General features: G+C 64.6%; 1 protein-coding gene across 1 annotated transcript in view; it reads right to left on the reverse strand.

Moving 5' to 3' along the window:
• The window catches only part of Fbln2 (fibulin 2), a 63,213-nt gene that overhangs the window by 11,711 nt on the left and 25,498 nt on the right, over positions 1 to 26,004 (reverse strand). Inside the window, exons 3-14 of the mRNA XM_042679964.1 lie at positions 24,978 to 25,089; positions 23,328 to 23,457; positions 21,674 to 21,854; positions 20,332 to 20,541; positions 19,888 to 20,001; positions 19,662 to 19,763; positions 17,998 to 18,138; positions 15,013 to 15,147; positions 13,270 to 13,407; positions 11,580 to 11,723; positions 11,344 to 11,472; positions 10,261 to 10,386 (exon numbers count right to left, since the gene is read on the reverse strand). Of these exons, the coding sequence (XP_042535898.1) occupies positions 10,261 to 10,386; positions 11,344 to 11,472; positions 11,580 to 11,723; positions 13,270 to 13,407; positions 15,013 to 15,147; positions 17,998 to 18,138; positions 19,662 to 19,763; positions 19,888 to 20,001; positions 20,332 to 20,541; positions 21,674 to 21,854; positions 23,328 to 23,457; positions 24,978 to 25,089 (1,662 nt within the window). The remainder of the gene's footprint in view (positions 1 to 10,260; positions 10,387 to 11,343; positions 11,473 to 11,579; positions 11,724 to 13,269; positions 13,408 to 15,012; positions 15,148 to 17,997; positions 18,139 to 19,661; positions 19,764 to 19,887; positions 20,002 to 20,331; positions 20,542 to 21,673; positions 21,855 to 23,327; positions 23,458 to 24,977; positions 25,090 to 26,004) is intronic.

Raw genomic sequence — 26,004 nt, forward strand, 5'->3', positions numbered from 1 at the left:
TCACCGTCGCCTCTGCCTGACCTTGTCACTGTCGCCTCTGTCTGACCTTGTCACTGTCGCCTCTGTCTGACCTTGTCACTGTCGCCTCTGTCTGACCTTGTCACTGTCACGCCTCTGTCTGACCTTGTCACTGTCGCCTCTGCCTGACCTTGTCACTGTCGCCTCTGTCTGACCTTGTCACTGTCGCCTCTGCCTGTCCTTGTCACTGTCACCTCTGTCTGACCTTGTCACTGTCACGCCTCTGTCTGACCTTGTCACTGTGGCCTCTGCCTGACCTTGTCACTGTCACGCCTCTGCCTGACCTTGTCACTGTCACGCCTCTGCCTGACCTTGTCACTGTCACGCCTCTGCCTGACCTTGTCACCGTCGCCTCTGCCTGACCTTGTCACCGTCACCTCTGCCTGACCTTGTCACTGTGGCCTCTGCCTGACCTTGTCACTGTCACGCCTCTGCCTGACCTTGTCACTGTCACGCCTCTGCCTGACCTTGTCACTGTCACGCCTCTGTCTGACCCTGTCACTGTCACGCCTCTGCCTGACCCTGTCACCGTCGCCTCTGCCTGACCTTGTCACCGTCGCCTCTGCCTGACCTTGTCACCGTCGCCTCTGCCTGACCTTGTCACCGTCGCCTCTGCCTGACCTTGTCACCGTCGCCTCTGTCTGACCTTGTCACCGTCGCCTCTGCCTGACCTTGTCACTGTCACGCCTCTGCCTGACCTTGTCACTGTCACGCCTCTGCCTGACCTTGTCACTGTCGCCTCTGCCTGACCTTGTCACCGTCGCCTCTGCCTGACCTTGTCACCGTCGCCTCTGGCTGACCTTGTCACTGTCACGCCTCTGTCTGACCTTGTCACTGTCGCCTCTGCCTGACCTTGTCACCGTCGCCTCTGTCTGACCTTGTCACTGTCGCCTCTGCCTGACCTTGTCACTGTCACGCCTCTGTCTGACCTTGTCACTGTCGCCTGTCTGACCTTGTCACTGTCGCCTCTGCCTGACCTTGTCACTGTCGCCTCTGCCTGACCTTGTCACTGTCGCCTCTGTCTGACCTTGTCACTGTCGCCTCTGCCTGACCTTGTCACTGTCGCCTCTGCCTGACCTTGTCACTGTCACCTCTGTCTGACCTTGTCACCATCGCCTCTGCCTGACCTTGTCACTGTCACGCCTCTGTCTGACCTTGTCACCGTTGCCTCTGTCTGACCTTGTCACTGTCGCCTCTGTCTGACCTTGTCACCGTCGCCTCTGTCTGACCTTGTCACCGTCGCCTCTGTCTGACCTTGTCACTGTCGCCTCTGCCTGACCTTGTCACTGTCGCCTCTGTCTGACCTAGTCACCGTCGCCTCTGTCTGCCCTTGTCACTGTCGCCTCTGCCTGACCTTGTCACTGTCACGCCTCTGCCTGACCTTGTCACTGTCGCCTCTGCCTGACCTTGTCACTGTCACGCCTCTGTCTGACCTTGTCACTGTCGCCTCTGTCTGACCTTGTCACTGTTGCCTGTCTGACCTTGTCACTGTCGCCTCTGTCTGACCTTGTCACCGTCGCCTCTGTCTGACCTTGTCACTGTCGCCTCTGCCTGACCTTGTCACCGTCGCCTCTGCCTGACCTTGTCACCGTCGCCTCTGCCTGACCTTGTCACCGTCGCCTCTGGCTGACCTTGTCACTGTCACGCCTCTGTCTGACCTTGTCACTGTCGCCTCTGCCTGACCTTGTCACCGTCGCCTCTGTCTGACCTTGTCACTGTCGCCTCTGCCTGACCTTGTCACTGTCACGCCTCTGCCTGACCTTGTCACTGTCGCCTCTGTCTGACCTTGTCACTGTCACCTCTGCCTGACCTTGTCACTGTCGCCTCTGCCTGACCTTGTCACTGTCGCCTCTGCCTGACCTTGTCACTGTCGCCTCTGTCTGACCTTGTCACTGTCGCCTCTGCCTGACCTTGTCACTGTCACCTCTGCCTGACCTTGTCACCGTCGCCTCTGCCTGACCTTGTCACTGTCGCCTCTGCCTGACCTTGTCACTGTCGCCTGTCTGACCTTGTCACTGTCGCCTCTGCCTGACCTTGTCACTGTCGCCTCTGCCTGACCTTGTCACTGTCACGCCTCTGTCTGACCTTGTCACTGTCGCCTCTGTCTGACCTTGTCACTGTCGCCTGTCTGACCTTGTCACCGTCGCCTCTGTCTGACCTTGTCACCGTCGCCTCTGTCTGACCTTGTCACTGTCGCCTCTGCCTGACCTTGTCACCGTCGCCTCTGCCTGACCTTGTCACCGTCGCCTCTGCCTGACCTTGTCACCGTCGCCTCTGGCTGACCTTGTCACTGTCACGCCTCTGTCTGACCTTGTCACTGTCGCCTCTGCCTGACCTTGTCACCGTCGCCTCTGTCTGACCTTGTCACTGTCGCCTCTGCCTGACGTCACTGTCACGCCTCTGCCTGACCTTGTCACTGTCGCCTCTGTCTGACCTTGTCACTGTCACCTCTGCCTGACCTTGTCACTGTCGCCTCTGCCTGACCTTGTCACTGTCGCCTCTGCCTGACCTTGTCACTGTCGCCTCTGTCTGACCTTGTCACTGTCGCCTCTGCCTGACCTTGTCACCGTCACCTCTGCCTGACCTTGTCACTGTCGCCTCTGTCTGACCTTGTCACTGTCGCCTCTGCCTGACCTTGTCACTGTCGCCTCTGCCTGACCTTGTCACTGTCACGCCTCTGCCTGACCTTGTCACCGTCGCCTCTGCCTGACCTTGTCACTGTCACGCCTCTGCCTGACCTTGTCACTGTCGCCTGTCTGACCTTGTCACTGTCGCCTCTGCCTGACCTTGTCACTGTCGCCTCTGCCTGACCTTGTCACTGTCGCCTCTGTCTGACCTTGTCACTGTCACGCCTCTGCCTGACATTGTCACCGTCGCCTCTGCCTGACCTTGTCACTGTCACGCCTCTGCCTGACCTTGTCACCGTCGCCTCTGCCTGACCTTGTCACTGTCGCCTCTGCCTGACCTTGTCACTGTCGCCTCTGCCTGACCTTGTCACTGTCACGCCTCTGCCTGACCTTGTCACTGTCGCCTCTGCCTGACCTTGTCACTGTCACGCCTCTGTCTGACCTTGTCACTGTCGCCTCTGCCTGACCTTGTCACTGTCACGCCTCTGCCTGACCTTGTCACTGTCACCTCTGCCTGACCTTGTCACTGTCGCCTCTGCCTGACCTTGTCACTGTCGCCTGTCTGACCTTGTCACTGTCGCCTCTGCCTGACCTTGTCACTGTCGCCTCTGCCTGACCTTGTCACTGTCACGCCTCTGCCTGACCTTGTCACTGTCACCTCTGTCTGACCTTGTCACTGTCGCCTGTCTGACCTTGTCACTGTCGCCTCTGCCTGACCTTGTCACTGTCGCCTCTGTCTGACCTTGTCACTGTCGCCTCTGCCTGACCTTGTCACTGTCACGCCTCTGCCTGACCTTGTCACTGTCACGCCTCTGTCTGACCTTGTCACTGTCACGCCTCTGTCTGACCTTGTCACCGTCGCCTCTGTCTGACCTTGTCACCGTCGCCTCTGTCTGACCTTGTCACTGTCGCCTCTGCCTGACCTTGTCACTGTCGCCTCTGTCTGACCTAGTCACCGTCGCCTCTGTCTGCCCTTGTCACTGTCGCCTCTGCCTGACCTTGTCACTGTCACGCCTCTGCCTGACCTTGTCACTGTCGCCTCTGCCTGACCTTGTCACTGTCACGCCTCTGTCTGACCTTGTCACTGTCGCCTCTGTCTGACCTTGTCACTGTTGCCTGTCTGACCTTGTCACTGTCGCCTCTGTCTGACCTTGTCACCGTCGCCTCTGTCTGACCTTGTCACTGTCGCCTCTGCCTGACCTTGTCACCGTCGCCTCTGCCTGACCTTGTCACCGTCGCCTCTGCCTGACCTTGTCACCGTCGCCTCTGGCTGACCTTGTCACTGTCACGCCTCTGTCTGACCTTGTCACTGTCGCCTCTGCCTGACCTTGTCACCGTCGCCTCTGTCTGACCTTGTCACTGTCGCCTCTGCCTGACCTTGTCACTGTCACGCCTCTGCCTGACCTTGTCACTGTCGCCTCTGTCTGACCTTGTCACTGTCACCTCTGCCTGACCTTGTCACTGTCGCCTCTGCCTGACCTTGTCACTGTCGCCTCTGCCTGACCTTGTCACTGTCGCCTCTGCCTGACCTTGTCACTGTCGCCTCTGTCTGACCTTGTCACTGTCGCCTCTGCCTGACCTTGTCACTGTCACCTCTGCCTGACCTTGTCACCGTCGCCTCTGCCTGACCTTGTCACTGTCGCCTCTGCCTGACCTTGTCACTGTCGCCTGTCTGACCTTGTCACTGTCGCCTCTGCCTGACCTTGTCACTGTCGCCTCTGCCTGACCTTGTCACTGTCGCCTCTGTCTGACCTTGTCACTGTCACGCCTCTGCCTGACCTTGTCACCGTCGCCTCTGCCTGACCTTGTCACTGTCACGCCTCTGCCTGACCTTGTCACTGTCGCCTCTGCCTGACCTTGTCACTGTCGCCTCTGCCTGACCTTGTCACTGTCGCCTCTGCCTGACCTTGTCACTGTCACGCCTCTGCCTGACCTTGTCACTGTCGCCTCTGCCTGACCTTGTCACTGTCACGCCTCTGTCTGACCTTGTCACTGTCGCCTCTGCCTGACCTTGTCACTGTCACGCCTCTGCCTGACCTTGTCACTGTCACCTCTGCCTGACCTTGTCACTGTCGCCTCTGCCTGACCTTGTCACTGTCGCCTGTCTGACCTTGTCACTGTCGCCTCTGCCTGACCTTGTCACTGTCGCCTCTGCCTGACCTTGTCACTGTCACGCCTCTGCCTGACCTTGTCACTGTCACCTCTGTCTGACCTTGTCACTGTCGCCTGTCTGACCTTGTCACTGTCGCCTCTGCCTGACCTTGTCACTGTCGCCTCTGTCTGACCTTGTCACTGTCGCCTCTGCCTGACCTTGTCACTGTCACGCCTCTGCCTGACCTTGTCACTGTCACGCCTCTGTCTGACCTTGTCACTGTCACGCCTCTGCCTGACCTTGTCACCGTCGCCTCTGCCTGACCTTGTCACCGTCGCCTCTGCCTGACCTTGTCACTGTCGCCTCTGTCTGACCTTGTCACCGTCGCCTCTGCCTGACCTTGTCACTGTCGCCTCTGTCTGACCTTGTCACTGTCACGCCTCTGCCTGACCTTGTCACTGTCACGCCTCTGCCTGACCTTGTCACCGTCGCCTCTGTCTGACCTTGTCACCGTCGCCTCTGCCTGACCTTGTCACTGTCACGCCTCTGCCTGACCTTGTCACCGTCGCCTCTGCCTGACCTTGTCACTGTCACGCCTCTGCCTGACCTTGTCACTGTCACGCCTCTGCCTGACCTTGTCACCGTCGCCTCTGTCTGACCTTGTCACTGTCGCCTCTGTCTGACCTTGTCACTGTCACGCCTCTGCCTGACCTTGTCACCGTCGCCTCTGTCTGACCTTGTCACTGTCGCCTCTGTCTGACCTTGTCACTGTCGCCTCTGTCTGACCTTGTCACTGTCACGCCTCTGCCTGACCTTGTCACTGTCACGCCTCTGTCTGACCTTGTCACTGTCACGCCTCTGCCTGACCTTGTCACCGTCGCCTCTGTCTGACCTTGTCACTGTCGCCTCTGTCTGACCTTGTCACTGTCACGCCTCTGCCTGACCTTGTCACCGTCGCCTCTGCCTGACCTTGTCACCGTCGCCTCTGTCTGACCTTGTCACCGTCGCCTCTGTCTGACCTTGTCACCGTCGCCTCTGTCTGACCTTGTCACCGTCGCCTCTGCCTGACCTTGTCACCGTCGCCTCTGTCTGACCTTGTCACTGTCGCCTCTGTCTGACCTTGTCACTGTCGCCTCTGTCTGACCTTGTCACTGTCACGCCTCTGTCTGACCTTGTCACTGTCGCCTCTGCCTGACCTTGTCACTGTCGCCTCTGTCTGACCTTGTCACTGTCGCCTCTGCCTGTCCTTGTCACTGTCACCTCTGTCTGACCTTGTCACTGTCACGCCTCTGTCTGACCTTGTCACTGTGGCCTCTGCCTGACCTTGTCACTGTCACGCCTCTGCCTGACCTTGTCACTGTCACGCCTCTGCCTGACCTTGTCACTGTCACGCCTCTGCCTGACCTTGTCACTGTCACGCCTCTGCCTGACCTTGTCACCGTCGCCTCTGCCTGACCTTGTCACCGTCACCTCTGCCTGACCTTGTCACTGTGGCCTCTGCCTGACCTTGTCACTGTCACGCCTCTGCCTGACCTTGTCACTGTCACGCCTCTGCCTGACCTTGTCACTGTCACGCCTCTGTCTGACCCTGTCACTGTCACGCCTCTGCCTGACCCTGTCACCGTCGCCTCTGCCTGACCTTGTCACCGTCGCCTCTGCCTGACCTTGTCACCGTCGCCTCTGCCTGACCTTGTCACCGTCGCCTCTGCCTGACCTTGTCACCGTCGCCTCTGTCTGACCTTGTCACCGTCGCCTCTGCCTGACCTTGTCACTGTCACGCCTCTGCCTGACCTTGTCACTGTCACGCCTCTGCCTGACCTTGTCACTGTCGCCTCTGCCTGACCTTGTCACTGTCGCCTCTGCCTGACCTTGTCACTGTCACGCCTCTGTCTGACCTTGTCACTGTCGCCTCTGTCTGACCTTGTCACTGTCGCCTCTGCCTGACCTTGTCACTGTCACGCCTCTGCCTGACCTTGTCACTGTCGCCTCTGTCTGACCTTGTCACCGTCGCCTCTGCCTGACCTTGTCACCGTCGCCTCTGTCTGACCTTGTCACCGTCGCCTCTGCCTGACCTTGTCACTGTCACGCCTCTGCCTGACCTTGTCACTGTCGCCTCTGCCTGACCTTGTCACTGTCACGCCTCTGTCTGACCTTGTCACTGTCACCTCTGTCTGACCTTGTCACCGTTGCCTCTGTCTGACCTTGTCACTGTCACGCCTCTGTCTGACCTTGTCACTGTCACGCCTCTGCCTGACCTTGTCACTGTCGCCTCTGTCTGACCTTGTCACTGTCGCCTCTGCCTGACCTTGTCACTGTCGCCTCTGCCTGACCTTGTCACTGTCGCCTCTGCCTGACCTTGTCACCGTCGCCTCTGCCTGACCTTGTCACTGTCACGCCTCTGCCTGACCTTGTCACTGTCGCCTCTGCCTGACCTTGTCACTGTCACGCCTCTGTCTGACCTTGTCACTGTCACGCCTCTGCCTGACCTTGTCACTGTCACCTCTGTCTGACCTTGTCACTGTCGCCTGTCTGACCTTGTCACTGTCGCCTCTGCCTGACCTTGTCACTGTCACCTCTGCCTGACCTTGTCACTGTCACGCCTCTGCCTGACCTTGTCACCGTCACGCCTCTGCCTGACCTTGTCACTGTCGCCTCTGCCTGACCTTGTCACTGTCGCCTCTGCCTGACCTTGTCACTGTCGCCTCTGTCTGACCTTGTCACTGTCGCCTGTCTGACCTTGTCACTGTCGCCTCTGTCTGACCTTGTCACTGTCACGCCTCTGCCTGACCTTGTCACTGTCGCCTCTGTCTGACCTTGTCACTGTCGCCTCTGCCTGACCTTGTCACTGTCACGCCTCTGTCTGACCTTGTCACTGTCGCCTCTGTCTGACCTTGTCACTGTCACCTCTGTCTGACCTTGTCACTGCCGCCTCTGCCTGACCTTGTCACTGTCACGCCTCTGTCTGACCTTGTCACTGTCACCTCTGCCTGACCTTGTCACTGTCGCCTCTGCCTGACCTTGTCACTGTCACGCCTCTGTCTGACCTTGTCACTGTCACGCCTCTGCCTGACCTTGTCACTGTCACCTCTGCCTGACCTTGTCACCGTCGCCTCTGCCTGACCTTGTCACTGTCACGCCTCTGTCTGACCTTGTCACTGTCGCCTCTGTCTGACCTTGTCACTGTCGCCTCTGCCTGACCTTGTCACTGTCACGCCTCTGCCTGACCTTGTCACTGTCACGCCTCTGTCTGACCTTGTCACTGTCACCTCTGCCTGACCTTGTCACTGTCACGCCTCTGCCTGACCTTGTCACTGTCACCTCTGTCTGACCTTGTCACCGTTGCCTCTGTCTGACCTTGTCACTGTCACCTCTGTCTGACCTTGTCACTGTCACCTCTGCCTGACCTTGTCACTGTCGCCTCTGTCTGACCTTGTCACTGTCGCCTCTGTCTGACCTTGTCACTGTCGCCTCTGTCTGACCTTGTCACTGTCGCCTCTGTCTGACCTTGTCACTGTCACCTCTGTCTGACCTTGTCACCGTTGCCTCTGCCTGACCTTGTCACTGTCACCTCTGCCTGACCTTGTCACTGTCGCCTCTGCCTGACCTTGTCACTGTCACCTCTGCCTGACCTTGTCACTGTCACCTCTGCCTGTCCTTGTCACTGTCCCGCGTGATGCAGGAGCTGTCAGACCGAGGTGAGCGGTGGTTTGGGTGGCTGTGTGGTGTCTGGGAGCCTCGGGCTCTCCACGCCCCCCGGCATGAGGCGTGAGGCTGGGACCCCCTCGGCGCACCCTGCCCTGGCCTGGGTGGTGCTAGTTCTGGAAGGCGAGCCTGTTGCCCACGGAGGGCAGGAGGTGAGGGAGCCGGGCCAGCAGGGGAGGGCAGACCCGACCCGAACGTGCCGGCGAGGACTGTCCCGCAGCGGCCGCGGCCCGTGGCCAGGCCGGTGCACGCGGCTGGCTTGAGCGCGCTGAGTCCGTCAAGCGCTTCCATCCATCAGCCGCGTGCAGAGAGCGGCTGGCTGGAGGAGTGACTGAAATGGCTGGCTTCCCGAAGGCGGCTGGCGTGCGCCGGCAGCCCGTGTGTGCTCGCCGGGCAGCCGTGTCCCGTTTATCCCTGCCTCCCCCTCTGCCTGCGTGCCCCTGCCTGCGGGGAAAGCCAGGCCTGCAGCACCGCCCGAGAGGGGCAGGCGCAGGGGCCGGGCCGGCAGGTGGGAGGGGCCGGGGGTGGGTGCGGAGTAGGTGGGAGGGGCCGGGCCAGTAGGTGGGAGGGGCCAGGGCGGAGTAGGTGGGAGGGGCCAGGGGCGGGTGGAGTAGGTGGGAGGGGCCAGGGGCGGGTGGAGTAGGTGGGAGGGGCCAGGGGCGGAGTAGGTGGGAGGGGCCGGGGGCGGAGTAGATGGGAGGGGCCGGGGGCGGGGGCGGTAGATGGGAGGGGCCAGGAGCGGGTGCGGTAGGTGGGAGGGGCCGGGCCGGGTGTGGTAGGTGGGAGGGGCCGGGCCGGGTGTGGTAGGTGGGAGGGGCCGGGCCGGTGCGGTAGATGGGAGGGGCCAGGGGCGGGGGCGGTAGATGGGAGGGGCCGGGCCGGGTGTGGTAGGTGGGAGGGGCCAGGCCGGTGCGGTAGGTGGGAGGGGCGGGGGCGGGTGTGGTAGGTGGGAGGGGCCGGGGCGGGTGTGGTAGGTGGGAGGGGCCGGGGCGGGTGCGGTAGATGGGAGGGGCCAGGGGCGGGGGCGGTAGATGGGAGGGGCGGGCCGGGTGTGGTAGGTGGGAGGGGCCAGGCCGGTGCGGTAGGTGGGAGGGGCGGGGGCGGGTGTGGTAGGTGGGAGGGGCCGGGGCGGGTGTGGTAGGTGGGAGGGGCCGGGGCGGGTGCGGTAGATGGGAGGGGCCAGGGGCGGGGGCGGTAGATGGGAGGGGCCGGGCCGGGTGTGGTAGGTGGGAGGGGCCAGGCCGGTGCGGTAGGTGGGAGGGGCGGGGGCGGGTGTGGTAGGTGGGAGGGGCCGGGGCGGGTGTGGTAGGTGGGAGGGGCCGGGCCGGGTGTGGTAGGTGGGAGGGGCCGGGGGCGGGGGCGGTAGATGGGAGGGGCCGGGCCGGGTGTGGTAGGTGGGAGGGGCCGGGGCGGGTGTGGTAGGCGGGAGGGGCGGGTGTGGTCGGTGGGAGGGGCCAGGCCGGGTGTGGTAGGCGGGAGGGGCCGGGGCGGGTGTGGTCGGTGGGAGGGGCCAGGCCGGTGCGGTAGATGGGAGGGGCCGGGGCGGGTGTGGTAGATGGGAGGGGCCGGGGACGGGGTCGGTAGATGGGAGGGGCCGGGCCGGCTGCGGTAGGCGGGAGGGGCCGGGGCGGGTGTGGTAGGCGGGAGGGGCCGGGCCAGGTCGGTGGGAGGGGCCGGGCGGGTGTGGTAGGTGGGAGGGGCCGGGGGCGGGTGCGGCAGGTGGGAGGGGCCGGGCCGGTGTGGTAGGCGGGAGGGGCGGGTGCGGTAGGCCGGAGGGGCCGGGGCGGGTGCGGCAGGCCGGCCGGGCCGGCGGTGCGGTACCTTCGCAGTGCTTGCCGTCGGCGGCCAGCACGAAGCCGGCGGCGCAGGAGCAGCGGTAGGAGCCCGGCGTGTTCTCGCACGTGTGCTGGCACAGGCGGCCCGGCGAGGCCCAGCACTCGTTCACGTCTGCGGGGGAGGGGGCGGGAAGCCCAGGGGCACAGCCTGTGAGCAGGTGGCCCCAAAGTGGCTGGCTTAGCCCCAGGAGCTACAGGGCTGGGGGGAAGGGCCGGGAGGGAGAGACCGGGCGGGAAGGGAGGGGTGGGGAGGCAGCGTGGCGGCAGCTGTGGGGGCACGGGCGGAGGCAGAGGGCGGAGGCTGGAGGACCAGGGGCGGAGGCTGGAGGACCAAGGAAGGCCAGGCAGAGGAGGTGAGAGGAGACGGCCTGGGCAGGGGCAGACAGGGCAGGAGGGCGGAGGGGCGCGGGGGGGTGCGGGGGGCGCGGAGGGCGCGGGGGGGGGGGCGCGGAGGGCGCAGAGGGCGCGGAGAGTCGCGGGGGGGGGGGGCGCAGAGGGCGCGGAGAGTCGCGGGGGGGGCGCGGGGGGCGCGGAGAGTCGCGGGGGGGGCGCGGGGGGCGCGGAGAGTCGCGGGGGGGGAGGCGCGGAGGGGCGCGGAGAGTCGCGGGGGGGGGGCGCGGAGGGGCGCGGAGAGTCGCGGGGGGGGGCGCGGGGGGGCGCGGAAAGTCGCGGGGGGGGGGCGCGGGGGGCGCGGAAAGTCGCGGGGGGGGGAGGCGCGGGGGGGCGCGGAGAGTCGCGGGGGGGGAGGCGCGGAGGGGCGCGGAGAGTCGCGGGGGGGGGGCGCGGGGGGGCGCGGAGAGTCGCGGGGGGGCGCGGAGAGTCGCGGGGGGGGGGCGCGGGGGGCCGCGGGGGGGCGCGGGGGGCCGCGGGGGGGGCGCGGAGGGCGCAGAGGGCGCAGAGGGCCGCGGGGGGCGCGGAGGGCATGGAAGGCGCGGAGAGTCTTGGGGGGCCGCGGGGGGTGCGGAGGGGTGCAGAGGGCGCGGAGGGGCGCAGGGGGCGCGGAGAGTCGCGTGGGGCGCGGAGGGGCGGCGCCCTGCTCTCCGGAGATCCTGACCCTGGCGCTGCCTACCGACGCAGGCCCGGCCGAAGGCGTCGCGCTGGAAGCCGGCCTTGCAGTCGCAGCGATAGGAGCCCGGGAGGTTGTGGCACAGCTGGCCCTCCCCGCAGCGGTGCACACCCGTCTCACACTCGTTCACGTCTGCGGGGCGGGCAAGCGGGGCACCCTGAGTCCCGGGCACCCCCCCCCCCCCCGGCCCCGCAGGCAGGGAGCCAGGTGGCCGAGCGGGCGCGGGGAGGGCGGCTTACCCACGCACTGGGAGCCGTCCTCGCTGGCGTGGTAGCCCCGCCGGCAGGCCAGCGGGCTCCTCTGGCAGGTGTAGGAGCCCACGGTGTTGATGCAGCTGAAGCCCGGGCGGCACGGCGCGGAGAGGGACGCGCACTCGTTGATGTCTGCGGAGGGAAGGGAGTCCAGCACTGCCCCTCCCAGGCCTGGGCATCTGGCTCAGGGCCACGCTGGGAGAGTGGACAGTAGGGGGCTCCGGGCCAGCTCCAGACAGGACAGCAATGCTAGAGTGCCCCGCCCCCGAGGGTCCACCCCAGACCCCTACAGGGTGTCCAAGGCCCAGGTCTGGGATAACGGGCCAGCCACACTTCTGCCACAGGCTGCCCATCTTACAGAGAGTACGGGACCTGACACCCACCCCACCCCCCAGCATGCCTGCACATACTACATCCAGTCCCGCTGTCTGCCTTGCAGCCTACAATGCTACCCCCGGGCCTTTGCACCCACGGCCCTGCTTCCCTGGCACACTACTGCTCCCTAGTGTCCAAGTGGCAGGCTGGCTTGCCTTCTCAGTCCCGAACAAGCCCAGGAGGATGGTCTCACAATTTATCCCCTGAGTGTCTTATCACTTATTAGAGTACTTGTGCTCAGGAAACACAGTCCACAAGCAAGTCACCAGGAAGCTGTTCCAAGTCACAAAGCCGCTGCCACACCCGGCCTAGGCCTGGACAGGAGGAGAGGTCCCAGGGAAACGATGGGGACCCTCAGCCCTGCAGGGTCCCGAGGGCCTCAGGCCTTAGGGGCTGACTCCTAGGGAAGTCAGTGAGCGGGATACAGAGGGGGGGGAGGGCTCTGCCTTCAATCAGAGTCCTCCACGCCCGGACCCCATTGTGCAGGGACGGGCCTGCAACCGCGCGGGGCCTCGCACGCCCCTCGTCCTGTCCACCCCGGTGTCCAGCCCTGCAGCGCCGTTCCCTACCTCTTCCTCTGTCCCACTGCCCTGACACACACACACACACACACACACACACACACACACACACGGCCCAGGGGCCACCAGCGCCCTGCGAGGACCGGCTGCTCCGGAAACGCGGGCCCGGCTGCAGGGCTGAGCCCGGGCTTTGTAGAGGAGGCGAGGAAGGGGAGGCCAGGGCTGGGCCTCGGACTCTCCAGGAACGGTGAGGTTACACCTGCAGCCTCAGCCCAGGAGCCCAGCATGGACTGTGCCCGAAGGCTCCTCTAACTCTGACCCCGGAGCCCAGCGTGGACTGTTCCAGAAGGCTCCTCTAACTCTGACCCCAGAGCCCAGCGTGGACTGTTCCAGAAGGCTCCTCTAACTCTGACCCCGGAGCCCAGTGTGGACTGTTCCAGAAGGCTCCTCTAACTCTGACCCCCGAGTCCAGCGTGGACTGTTCCAGAAAGCTCCTCTAACTCTGAAAACAAAGGTTGCAGAGGCTTTATGGGCATTTGTGCGCTGTGACATTTGTGTTTGGTGTCACGTGGCCGTCCACCCCCCGTCCACGCCCCTCGCTCTCTAACATGCCACATGTGTGGGTCTAGCCACACATGGAGGAACTCCGTGGAGGGCGCGTGGAGCCGCTCTCCCGGTGAGGCCTCTGGGAAGGACTCTTGCTGCAGCCACGCGTGGGCCCCGCAGGCAGGGCGCCCGGCCCCAGCCCTCAGCACCCCCGCCGCCCCAGGAGCGCCGCTCACCCACACAGTTGCCCTCGGGGTCCAGCAGGAAGCCATCCATGCAGCGCTGGCGGGCCTGGCAGTAGAAGGAGCCCTCGGTGTTCTGGCACGAGAAGCCGGCCTGGCAGTTGTGCGTGCCTGCTGCACACTCGTCCACGTCTGCACACAGGGGGGGGGGGGTCGGTGGCAAGTGGACATGCAGCAGCCCTGCCCACTCCCCACGCGCAGCCCGTGTGGTCCCCGGGTCGCAGAGGACTCCGCGTGCCATGTGGGAGGGGGTGGGGTCCCCGACATCCACGGGGAGACACGCAGTGCCCAGCCGGCCCGCAGAACGGCAAGGTGCGAGGAAAATGGGGGCAAGAGCAGGCCTGGGCCACGGCGGAGCCGGGCCAGGGACGCACGCTACTCGCTGTCTGACCCTCGAGGGCGCAGACGGATGTGGGGCCAGTGCCCGCCGCTGGGTCGCGGGCTCAGCTCGGCAGGCAGTGCCCACAGGCCCCGGTGTACACGCCCCTCCCCCCACCCGTGCCACACACCTCCACGACCTTCCCAGAAGCTTCTCATCATACGGCCCCAGTGCAGCCGCAGCCTCCCTCGACCCCACACCCCCCTGCAGCCACTGCCACCCTGCTGTGAATGCCCTGCACCCCTGCACAGGGCAGAGATGGGACCCCGCCCACACCCCTGCACAGCTCAGAGACGGGACCCCGCCCGCACCCCTGCACAGCTCAGACACGGGACCCCCGCTGCACCCCTGCACAACTCAAGAGACGGGACCCCACCCGCACCCCTGCACAGCTCAGACACGGGACCCCGCCCCACCCCTGCACAGCTCAGACACGAGACCCCGCCCACACCCCTGCACAGCTCAGACACGGGACCCCCGCCCACACCCCTGCACAGCTCAGAGACGGGACCCCGCCCACACCACTGCACAGGGCAGACACAAGACCCCCGCCCGCACCCCTGCACAGCTCAGAGACGGGACCCCGCCCCACCCCTGGCACCCAGCACCCTGCCAGGCACATAAAAGCAGCTCAGAAAGTGCTTGGTGAAATATCCGACAGCTTCACCTCTCCTTAGAAGGCTGGAACTTTCCAGTGAAAGAGACAGAAGCGCTCTTCCCTGGGACCCCGCCTCCTGTACCAACAGGGAGATGGAGGCATGGGGAAGGACTGAATGGCACCCCGCTGTCAGCAGGGGGCCACGCCCTGGTCCCTCCCACTCCTGCCTGGGACTCCCCCCCTCCTACCCAACACCCCCTCCTACCCAACCCCCTCTTCTACCCAACCCCCTCTCCTACCCAATCCCCGCTCCTACCCAACCCCCCTCCTACCCAACCCCCGCTCCTACCCAATCCCCGCTCCTACCCAACCCCCGCTCCTACCCAACCCACCACCCAGAGGCAGGACACTCAGAGCCAGCTGCTCATCCTCCAGGGCAGGAAGCCAGTGTGGGCAGTGTGGGCAGTATGGGCAGCATGGGCAGCATGGGCAGCGTGGACCGGGCTTTGGTGTGGCCGGCGTGGGCAGCATGGGCAGTGTGGGCAGCGTGGGCAGTGTGGGCAGCGTGGGCAGTGTGGTAGCGTGGGCAGCAACATGGGCAGTGTGGCAGCGTGGGCAGTGTGGCAGCGTGGGCAGTGTGGCAGCGTGGGCCGGGCTTTGGTGTGGCTGGCGTGGGCAGTGTGGCAGTGTGGGCAGCGTGGGCCGGGCTTCGGTGTGGCCAGCGTGGCCAGGGTGGGGCTGACTGGGAGTGGCGCCTCACCGGAGCACTCTCCTTCCTTGAACTCGTAGCCCGGCTCGCAGGTGAGCTCCTGGTAGCAGCGGAAGGAGCCCACGGTGTTCAGGCAGTGCTGGCCGCGGCTGCACGTGTGCAGGTCTGTCACACACTCGTTGATGTCTGCGGGGAAGATGGGGCGGCCGTCAGAGCTGGGCCCCTCCAGAGCCAGGGCCTGCGTCTCCATGGCCCACGGCCCCTCCCTCCGAGGCGCTGCCTGGCCTAGCCACGGGCCAAGCACCAGAGGGGCGGGGAGTGGATGGAGCCGCCTAGAGGCAGAATCGCTGGGGAGGGCGGTGAGGCCAGCAGACGCCGGGCTGCCAGTGCGGATGCGGGAGAGGGCGCCAGCAGACGCCGGGCTGAGCCGGGCTGAGCCGGGCTGATCTCAGAAGGACCTTGGAGCAAGAAGTTGAAGGGCTGACACAGACAGTCCAGGCAGAGGACGGCATGGGAGACCCGCAGGTGTGGCCGAGGGGGAGAAGGGAGAATGTGAGCGAGGCCGGACCAGGATGCAGGATGGGAGCCACAGAAGGTTCCGGGCTGGGGAAGGACGGGGGGGGGGGCGGGGGGGAAGGAGACGGCAGGCAGGAGAGGGCGGCGGGTGGAGGGGCAGCATGAGGCCGTGGATGTACTGGAAAGCCAGAACCAAGCTGCATCGGCAGAGGAGGTGAAGGCCGGGGAGAGAGCCGAGAGCCCAGGACTGTGGGCTGAGAGGAGGGACAGTGCTGGGGCCCACGGGGAGGCGTGGGAGCCCCAGGGGCCTCCGGGGAGGCGCGGGAGCCCCAGGGGCCCCCGGGGAGGCGCGGGAGCTCCAGGGCGGTGAGTGCAAGGGTCAGAGGTCACCGGAGGCCTTCCGAGTCCCCTGCAGGGGCCCAGGGGGAAATGCTCATTTGGGGTGATCGGAGGGCTGAGGTCACTGGAGGGAGAGAGAACCTGGAGACGAGGCCCAGGGCCACCCTCCAGCCCCTCCACAGATAAGAAGCTGGGAGGGAGAGGCCGGCTGAGAAGGGGGATGGCTGGGGAGCAAAGGTCAGCAGCCCGTGGCCCCAGCCATGATGCAGGATGGGGGAGGGGGTCGGAGCCATGGCCTCATCCTCCTGCAGCAGCAGAGGGTGCTAGACAGCTGTGAATGGGCAGAATGGGCACCGGCACAACACACCGGCCCGGCTGGCCCCAGAAGCACCTTCCAACCACCCGGCCCCCAGGAGCCATCACAAGGGAGAGCACAGCCAAGCCTCTCTGGGGACCGGCAGCCCCACGGTCCCACAGTGCCCCGCATCAGGTAGGGAAGCCAGCCTCTCAGACACAGGGGTCCCTGCACTCCAGCCGGGAAGCAGCCAGGGTGGAGGGCAGAGCGCTGGTGTCTGCAGGGAGCCCTGGACGGCCATTCACCACTCACCACTGCTGTGCTGCAGGAGCCCGGGGGCTGGAGCTGCTCCCCTCCCCCCCTCCCCTCCCCTCTCCTCCTCTCCCTTCCCCTCCCCTCCTCTCCCCTCCCCTCCCCTTGCACTGCTGCTCGGCCCTTCAAGGACCGCTGGGACATGCCAGACAGCGCACCACAGCTGATGGCAAAATCCCGTCCAGGTCCTTTGCACGGACCCACCCGGGCGGCGGGGGGGGGGACCCTTCCACGCCGTCTGGAGGTGGCGCCCCCACGGCTGAGAACGTGGCCGAGCCGAGTGAGGCCCTCCTCTCTCACCTTCCGGCGGACTACACGTGTGGGACACACAGGCATTGCCACAGATGCCACTGGGCCTGGCAGGAACAGGCTGCAGCCCCGCAGGCGAGAGCCTGACCTCCAGGCCACCGGCAGCCGCACCCCCAGGGCGCAGCACCCCAGAGAAGGAGCTCGCGGGCCTGGCAGCCTCCACTTTCCCTTCCCCACAGGCACACACAGACCCGGCCCACCCGGATGAGCTGCCCACGGCCACAAGCACATTGGGAGGCCATGTTGTGCCCACCGCTGAGGCCTGGGCAAACATGTCTGCAGGGCCGCGTGGCCCGGCCCAGCGGCCCGGCTGCCCAGCGATGGAGGAGGCAGGGAATGTCCGGGCTGGACATGGTCCCCAAGCACAGAGAAGACAGACGAGGCTCTGGCTGCATGCCCTGCGCACCCTGCACTGGCCCTACCCCACACCCCGAGCTGCTCCGCCCGCCCCACAGCGTCCTGTGCGTGCTGGACAGGGTCAGGCCCAATGCCCGCCTTCCCAGAGTGCCCCACGCTGGTGTGACTCCTCCCCCTGCCTGCCCCTGCTGTTGTTCCCAGGCTGCTGAGCCCTGGGGCCAGGCCTGTGGCCCTGCTGGCTTAGGCGTCCCCAGTGAGAGCACTGTGAATTCTAGCTGCAGACGCCCACGGGAGCCCCACATGGGCACGGAGAGACAGGACGGGATAGCGGCTTCCCAGCCCTGACCCTGCCACACACAGGCTGGGCCGTGCCCAGCCCTCACAGAGGCTCAGGGAGGCGTGCTCCACTGCCACGCGCCAGTCCAGAGCCAGCTGGACCCAGCACCTGCCCACGTGCCCCAGCGTCCACGTACCTCTAAGGACCACCAAGCCGTGAGCCAGCGGCTCACTGTGCCTCCAGCCCTGCACCGCCCATCCATGCCCCACAGTCCTGGGACGGCTGAGGAAATCACGGTGGGGATGAGACCTTGTCCACAGCTCAGGGCTGCCAGGCACAAGACGCCCGGCACGCCCTCCCCCAGCCTCCAGACCCCTCACGCTGCCCTGCTCCCATCTGACCTCGTCCCTGCCCAGCCAGGACGCACACCCAGGCGCGCTCCTGGGAAAAGCAGCTCCCGGAGAGAAGCAGGTGGGACAAAACGACAAGACGTGGAGACAGGAGGGGACACGGGACACGGGTCGCTGGGCTGGCGTGCACAGGGCGGGCCCTTTAGCTTGTGGCAGTGTGGCGGGCTTGGCGTGGAGCGGAAGGCGGGCCGTGGCGGGGTGCAGCGGGGGCTCTCGCTTACCCACGCACTTCCTGTGCACATTGAGGATAAAGCCCTCGGCACACAGCACTGTGTGGTTGACACAGTAGAAGGATCCCAGGGTGTTCACACAGAACTGCCGCCGGCTACAATCATGAGCGCCCGTCAGACACTCATCTTGGTCTAGTGGCAGCCAATGGGGGGGGGGGGGAGGGAAAAGCAGAAGGGCTGTTAGAGGGGCTTGGCCTGGGGAGCTTCGGGTGGGGCAGGGAGGGGCCGGGCTGCCCGGGACCTCCTAGCCCACCTGAGGGGCAGCTAGGCTTTAGAACCAAGTCTGCCACCCATGTCGGCACCAGGCCTCCCTCCCTCCCCCAGGAAGGATGCGGAGCGGCAAGCGAGTCTCGGGAGGCCAGGCTGTCCACCCTCCCTCACAGTGGGCAGGACCAGACACGGCCTCCTCCCACCCCCCACGTCTGTGTCCATCCGAAGCGGCCACGTTGTGAACTCTAGATTAAGGGGCAAGGCTGGAGAGAAGGGGTTACCAAGGGAGCTGGAGGGAGGGTGGGCAGGTGTTAGGAAGTTTCCAGGGAAACTCCGAGTCTGGAGCGAGTTCAGAAGTTCTTGAGCTTTTCCTGGTTGGTAACGCATTTGAGGATTACAGACACAGCAGAGCAGAGCGGGACTGCCCGCGGGCAGGGCTGCGTGTGTGCTCTCCGAGTGCGGGCTCGCGCCCCACAGCTCTTACTACAGGCCCCGGAGCAGGACGGGTGGCCTGCAGAGAGTGGACACTGGCCACGCCTTGTGGTCAGCTGGACAGAGGGCACAGCTTCACCTGCGTCTGCCCCACCACTGGAGAGAAAAGCCTGCCAGGCACCTCTGTGCGTGTGCCTTGGCACGGCTGCAGCACCCCTGGTGTTGGATGGTCAAGGGCAAGATGTGGATTTGAGCATCTGGGAGGGAGGTGACTATCCTGGGCTCACCTGACTGGAATCCCTGAAACTACCTCCTGGGTGAGCAGGCGAGAGGGAGGGGCCGCTGCGGGGTGCAGCTGTCATGTGACCACATCGGCTCCTCCTGCCCTTCCTCCACCCAGGGCTCACCCAGGGATGAGCAGCCTGGTCACACGGACAGGGACGGCCTCACAGGCAAGTGTGGCCAAAGAGAGCCACAGAGTCCTGGTTGGGAGCCCTGGTGGCTTACATCTGCAATCCTAGCTACTTAAGAAGCTGAGGTCTGAGGATTGCGGTTCAAAGTCAGCCCAAGCAGGAAAGTCTGGGAAACTCTTATCTCTAATTAACCACCAAGAAGTTGAAGTGGAGCTGTGGTTTGAGTGGTAGAATGCCAGCCTTGAGCTAAAAAGCTAAGGGACAGCACCCAGGCCATAAGTGCAAGCCCCAGTACTGACAGGAAGGAAGGAAGGAAGGAACTCCCAGGCCCGGCTGGGCCTCCTGGGGCACCGGAGGCAGTCTCGATGGATATGTGTGGCCAGATCTGCAGGTGACCTGCATTCCTGTCCAAGCTTGAGAAACGGCTTGGGGCACAGCTGAGCAATCCGTGGCAAGCGTGTAGGCGGCTCCTCTGGGCTCCACCACAGCAACCAGACCACACACACGGTGAGTCTGGGTCCTGACCACCTGACCGCCCGACTGGAGCCCCACCCCAGGTCGGCTGGGTTTGCGTGTGTGGGGGGGGGCCAGAGTCCTCACCTTCACAGGACACGCCGTCCGCCATAATGGCATAGCCCGGGAAGCAGGAGCACATGGCGGAGCCCCCGATGATTCTGCACACCTGCCTGCAGGGCCCGTTGTCTGGGGGGAACCACAGGGGGTCAGAGGCCCCGCCGTGGCCTGGGCTACACACCTGGCCCCCAGCCCCAGTGGGGCCAGGCCGTGCTGGAGCCCAGCACCCCATGGAGGACGCCCCTCCACTCACCTTTGCAGGTGTTGGGCTGTGGCACCGGCATGGGGATGGAATTGGAGGCCGCGGGGGCCGGCTCTGGCCTGGGTGCAGGCTCTGGCGCCACGCCCGGCTGCCGGGGTTCTCCATCTGGCATGGGCAGACAGCAAGGGGAGGCTCCCATCCTCCACCAGGCCTTCTCACGCCTGGGAACCACACCGTCCCCCACCCCCATCTTACAGGAGAAACTGAGGCTCAGACTGCAGAGTAGCTCAGGCAAGAATCATCTCACAGCTAGGTGGGACAGAGAGGGGTGGAGGAGAGAAAAGTCCACACCGACAATGACTCCATCCTGGGCAGCCCAGCAGGGGGAGCTCCAGAACAGAGCCTCCAGCATTCCCAGGGCTCCATGCCTTTAGCAGAGGCACATCCCCATCCCCACCGCGGGCAGCCCAGCTCCGCCCGCGGTCCGCGGCTCACCTGGACGGCAGGAGCGGCCATCATCCTGCAGCGAGAAGCCAGGAAAGCAGGCACAGCGGTAGGAGCCCACGGTGTTGATGCAGAGGTGCTGGCACAGCTCTCCGGGGAGCAGCAGGCACTCATCCTGGTCGTCGCCGGGCAGGCTGTTGGGCAGCTCAGCCTCTGTGCCCAGTGTCAGGGCCTCGCGGCTCACCACCTCCGCCTCTGAAACTGCAGTGGCGGTCAGCAGCCAAGATGGAGCCAGGTTGGCCAGAACCGGTGGTAGAGTGCACAAGCCTCATGAACCAGTGCAGGTCTGCCAGTCAGTGAGGTTGGGTGGATAGATGGATCAGTGAGTGAATGGATGGGTAGATAGATGAATGAATTGATGGATGGACGGATGGATGGATGGATGGACATGTGGATGCATGGATGAATACATGGGTGGGTGGGTGGATGGGTGGATGTAATGAATGAATGGGTCAGTGGATTGGTGGTAGATGGAAAGTGGTTGGATGATTGATTATTGGGGGATGGATGGATGGATGGATGATGGATGGATGGTGGATGGTAAGGGGATAAATGGATGATGGTAAGTGGAGAAGAAAGGAATGGATGAGTGAATGGGTGGATGGATAGGTGGATAGGTGGATGATGGGTGGATGGATGGATGAGTGGGTGGATGGATGGGTTGGGTGGATGAGTGGATGGATGGATGATGAATAGGTGGATGGATGGGTGGATGAACAGATGGGTAGGTGGGTGGGTGGATGGGTGGGTGGGTAGATGAGTGGATGATTGGATGGATGGATTAGTAGCTGTGGAAGAAGATAGAAGCTGGGAGGGTGGTAAGAAAGTGCAAAGGTACTGGGTGGCGGCTGGGCTCATGGTGGGGTAGATGGTGAGAACCTCATTTCACAAGTAAAAAGGTAAAGTCCACAGGGAGTGGCCTCAGCACTCAGTGGAGAGAAGAGCTTGTTCCCCAAACGTGACAGTGGAACCAGAGTCCCCACAGAGGCTACCTGCCCTTGGCTCCTCCCACCCACCCTTGGCTCCTCCCACCCACCCTTGGCTCCTCCTACTCACCCTTGGCCCCTCACACTCGCCCTTGGCCCCTCACACCTGCCCATGGCTTCCTCCCACCAGGCCTTGGCCCCTCCCACCTGCCCTTGGCTCCTCCCACCTGCCCTTTGTTTCTTCCCACCTGCCATTGGCTCCTCCCACCTGCCCTTTGTTTCTTCCCACCTGCCCTTGGCTCCTCCCACCTGCCCTTTTGTTCCCTCCCACCGACCCTAGGCTCCTCCCACCTGCCATTGGCTCCTCCCACCTGCCCCAGTCGCCGGCTGGGGAGGACCTCACTCACCTCTCCGAGGGGCAGCCTGGGGCTCTGGAGGCTGGCGGACCTCAGGCACCATGAGGGGGTCTTCGCCCTCACAGCAGGAGAGCATGACGTGGTTGCAGGGGTAGCCCAGGTTGGGGTTGGACTCGCAGGACTGGCCCTCGGCCCTCACTCTCAGTCCCAGGCCACAGCAGTCACAGCATTGCTGTGGGAGACGTGGGCCATCACTCCCTGCCCTGTGCCTGGAGGGGCTGGTGAATGGTTTGGGCTGTTTGCTTTTGTTTTATTTTGGTGGTACTGGGGTTTGAACTAAGGGCCTTGTGATTTCTAAGCAAGTGCTGTACCACTTAGGCCACCAGCTCTTTTGCTTTCGGTTAATTTTCAGGTAGGCTCTTGTGCTTTTCCTTTGGCTGGCCAGGACCAAGATATTCCTATATATGTTTCCTACATAGCTGGGATGACAGGCACACACTACTGTACCCACTTTGGTGGTTGAGTTGGGGTTTGCTAGGGTTTGTTTGTTTTAACTTGAACTGGTCTTGAACCACGGTCCTCCCAATCTATGCCTCCCAAGTAGCTGGGATCACAAGCATATCCTACTATGCCTGGCAAGGGCGCGATTCAGTGTAGTCTGGTCTCCTCTGCCCACCTGCATATCCTGTCTCAGGGCAGAAGCTCTACCTCTATGTCCCAGGTCTAATACAGCACAGGGCTATGCTAGTCTCCATAAGTAAATAAATAAATGTCCCTTTGCAGAAAGCACTGGAGACACACCCGCAGCAGCGCAGTGTGTCCTACCCTGACCAGCGGTGCAGCGTGTCTGTCCTACCCTGACCAGCAGTGCAGCGTGTCTGTCCTACCCTGACCAGCAGTGCAGTGTATCTGTCCTACCCTGACCAGCAGTGCAGTGTATCTGTCCTACCCTGACCAGCAGTGCAGCGTATTTCCATACTGGCCAGACCAGCCAGAAGCCAGCATCCCCTACTTCACTGGGTAGTTTCCAAGAGAGCTTTTCATGGGGACCGACTACCACAAAGTTCATCCTTTCTGCCCTTCACGTCTCCCTTCATGAGAACATTTGGGTGGCTGGCGCTTTTGCAGCCATATTGGGTCATGAAATGACTTGAGATAGAAGCTGCAAGCTGAGGACGGTTGAACAGAAAGCCGGGTCCCTGAAGACGCTGTGTGGCCTGAGCCAGTGTAACAGCTCCAGTTATTGACTCCCTCCCCTCCACAGTGCTCGCAGGACCGCTGGGGCCCCAAAGCCGCTAAGTGGCCCTGGCCAATTCAGGGGAGGAGCCCGCGTCCCCGCCCCAGCGGCTGAGGGCTGCGCACTGCGCTTCTCTGGCTCAGGCCGGCCTGCATCTGAGGGAAGCCAACGTCCTGTTCAGGGATTTCCACTGCCTGTGGCCAAACTTGTCACCTGGGCTGCACAGACATCCTTCACCAACCTCCTTGGCACTGTGGCCTTCTGGCATGTGACCCGAAAGGGGGGCTCCATCCCCCACCGCGGACCACCATCCATCTCCAATGCCTGGCACACACCGGGATCGTCCATGATTCTGCGTGTCTCCTGGGCCTGGGGCGGGGGGGGGGGGGGGGGGCCGCGGGCGCTGCCTGGGGCGGGGGGGGGGCCCGCGGGCGCTGCCTGGTGGCGCGCGGCACAGGCCGTGCTTGCCTTGTACAGGGAGACGCCGCAGCTGTCCTCCTCCTCGGCTCCGCAGGCCTCGCCCTCCTTGGCTCCCATGACACCGGCCATGCAGCTCTTCTCCTTCAGGTAGGAGACGCAGCAGTGCTTCTGGGCGGTCCTGTAAGGCGGGCGGCTCAGCCCAGAGCCCGGTCCTCCACAGAACCCCGTCCCGGAGGGGAGGCCAGGGCGGGGGGGCACGTCCGCAGCAAGCGGGGCTGGGCGGTATGAGCTCATTTCTTGGCTGAACCCAGAAATGCAGCCAGGCCTGGCAGGATGGGGTTCCTGCAGAAAGCCCTGGGGGGACCCATGCGGGAGAGGAGAGGGGTCCCCGGAATGCCGGCCCTCTCTGCAGGGTGGCCCTGGAGCAGTGGCGGCTGAGACAGGACGGTCAGACCAGGGGCTCCAGGAGGGGTGCTCCGCACCTGCACCCCGGGGTGGGTGCCTCCTGGCTTCCTTGTCACCAGGGAGAGCAAGTGCACGCGCGTGTGCCCAGCCCGGCGCAGCGCATGCTCTAACTCCTCAGCAGCCCAGACTGGAGGGCGGCAGGACAGGGGCGGAGGCCCTGTGCAAAAAAGGCAGCGTGCGCTGGGCACCAGAAAAAGGGGTGTCGCGGAGGCCTCCCTGCAGAAAAGGGGGCGTCGCGGAGGCCTCCCTGCAGAAAAGGGGGTGTCGCGGAGGCCTCCCGGCCGAAAAGGGGGTGTCTCACGGAGGCCTCCCTGCAGAAAAGGGGGTGTCTCACGGAGGCCTCCCTGCAGAAAAGGGGGTGTCTCACGGAGGCCATCCTGCCAGGGCGCTGGGCAGGGAATCTCACGGTTCCTGAACTGTGCTGTCTGGAAAGATGGGGTGCTAGGAGGAGGGGAGATGGTAGCCACGTGGCGTCTTTCTCAACCTTGGGTTTAAGTGGCTCAGCGCCGGGAACCCCAGGGCCAGAGGAAACGGGCAGCAGGGGAGGATGGAGAATGGCCAGGCCTCGGGGGTCCCCCGGGCAGCTGGATGGGAAGGAACGCACGCCTGGGGAAGACGGGGCTGTCCTGGTGATACGGGGTCCTCTCAACGCGCCCCTGGGGCTGTCCCGGTGATGCGGGGCCCCCTCAGCGCGCCCCTGGGGCTGTCCCGGTGATGCGGGGCCTTCTCAGCATGCCCCTGGGGCTGTCCCGGTGATGCGGGGTCCCCTCAGCATGCCCCTGGGGCTGTCCCGGTGATGCGGGGCCTTCTCAGCGCGCCCCTGGGGCTGTCCCGGTGATGGGGGGCTCCTCAACGCGCCCCTGGGGCTGTCCCGGTGATGGGGGGCCCCTCAACGCGCCCCTGGGGCTGTCCCGGTGATGCGGGGCCCCCTCAGCATGCCCCTGGGGCTGTCCCGGTGATGCGGGGCCCCCTCAACGCGCCCCTGGGGCTGTCCCGGTGATGCGGGGCCTTCTCAGCGCGCCCCTGGGGCTGTCCCGGTGATACGGGGCCCCCTCAACGCGCCCCTGGGGCTGTCCCGGTGATGCGGGGCCCCCTCAACGCGCCCCTGGGGCTGTCCCGGTGATGCGGGGCCTTCTCAGCGCGCCCCAAATGGCGCCCCGCACCAGGGCACTGGGCCGGCAGCAGGTCCGCACAGTCAGCGGTGCTGGGGACACGGGGCGCCGGGCCCCTCACCTGCACGCGTCACCCTCTGGCCCGCTCTCGGGGATCTCCAGACACTCGTCCTTGTCGATGGCCCACTGCTGGCCGGCCCCGCAGCACGTCTCGATCAGGTCTTTGATGGAGCCTGCGGGGGCAGCGTGGAGCCTCAGGTGCTGGCGTGGGGCAGGAAAGGCCCCCCGCCCCCAACTCTGGGGGACTCACCCAGGAGGCCCCGCCTTCCCACAGAGGCTGGGGGAGCCCCATAGCCAAAGAGCAACTCCAAGGGCTCAACTGGGGCCACCTACACCCCAGAGCCCCCAACCACAGCACGGGCCTGCAGCCATCTCCAAAGTGCACAGAAGTGGCAACACACACACACACACACAACCTGCCATCCACAAAAATCCACCAAAATCCTGAAGCCAGCCAAAGTAAAGACCACCCTAAAGTACAGCACCTCAACCCCTGGAGAAACGAGAAAGAACCACCAAGGAGCAAAGACGTAGCACAGGAGGCAGTGAGCCTGCGCGGCTGAAGCTCGGGCCTGTGTGCACCGGCCAGGGAAGTCCTCCCGCCTGGTCACAACCAGCGCGGGGGCCCTGGGGGGCTGAGCGGGGGGCTGGGCAGCCAGGGCGCCAGCACAGGGGACCAGTGAATACACAGAGGACTCCGCAAGCTGACAGAAACCAGACGAACGCAGCACTGGACACAGGGACACAAAGCCATGTGGAGCGGGGCACGCAGACCAAAGGCCCTTGGGACAGCACAGGTCCAGGCACAGACCTGCCCGGTGCTGGGCTCAGCGTCTCGGAAGGACTGACACCCACCGTCACAGAGCCGTCCCGGAGCCTAGCCCGGGGTTCTGGTGGGGAGTGGGCGGCAGGAGTGGCCGGGCCCGAGGGACCCCTCTGCCCTCCACGGCAGGCTGGCATCACCGGCCAGGAAAGTCCAGTTATAAACAGCTGCAGGCATTCGGGGATGGCCCTCACTTCCTTTATTACAGGACAATGGATATCCGGAACAATCCAACCCAGAGGTCGAGACCCTCCCCCTCCCCCCT

The sequence above is a fragment of the Dipodomys spectabilis genome, unplaced genomic scaffold (genome assembly GCF_019054845.1).
Source record: "Dipodomys spectabilis isolate Male_0828 unplaced genomic scaffold, ASM1905484v1 ptg000054l, whole genome shotgun sequence".
NCBI classification, from domain to species: domain Eukaryota; kingdom Metazoa; phylum Chordata; class Mammalia; order Rodentia; family Heteromyidae; genus Dipodomys; species Dipodomys spectabilis.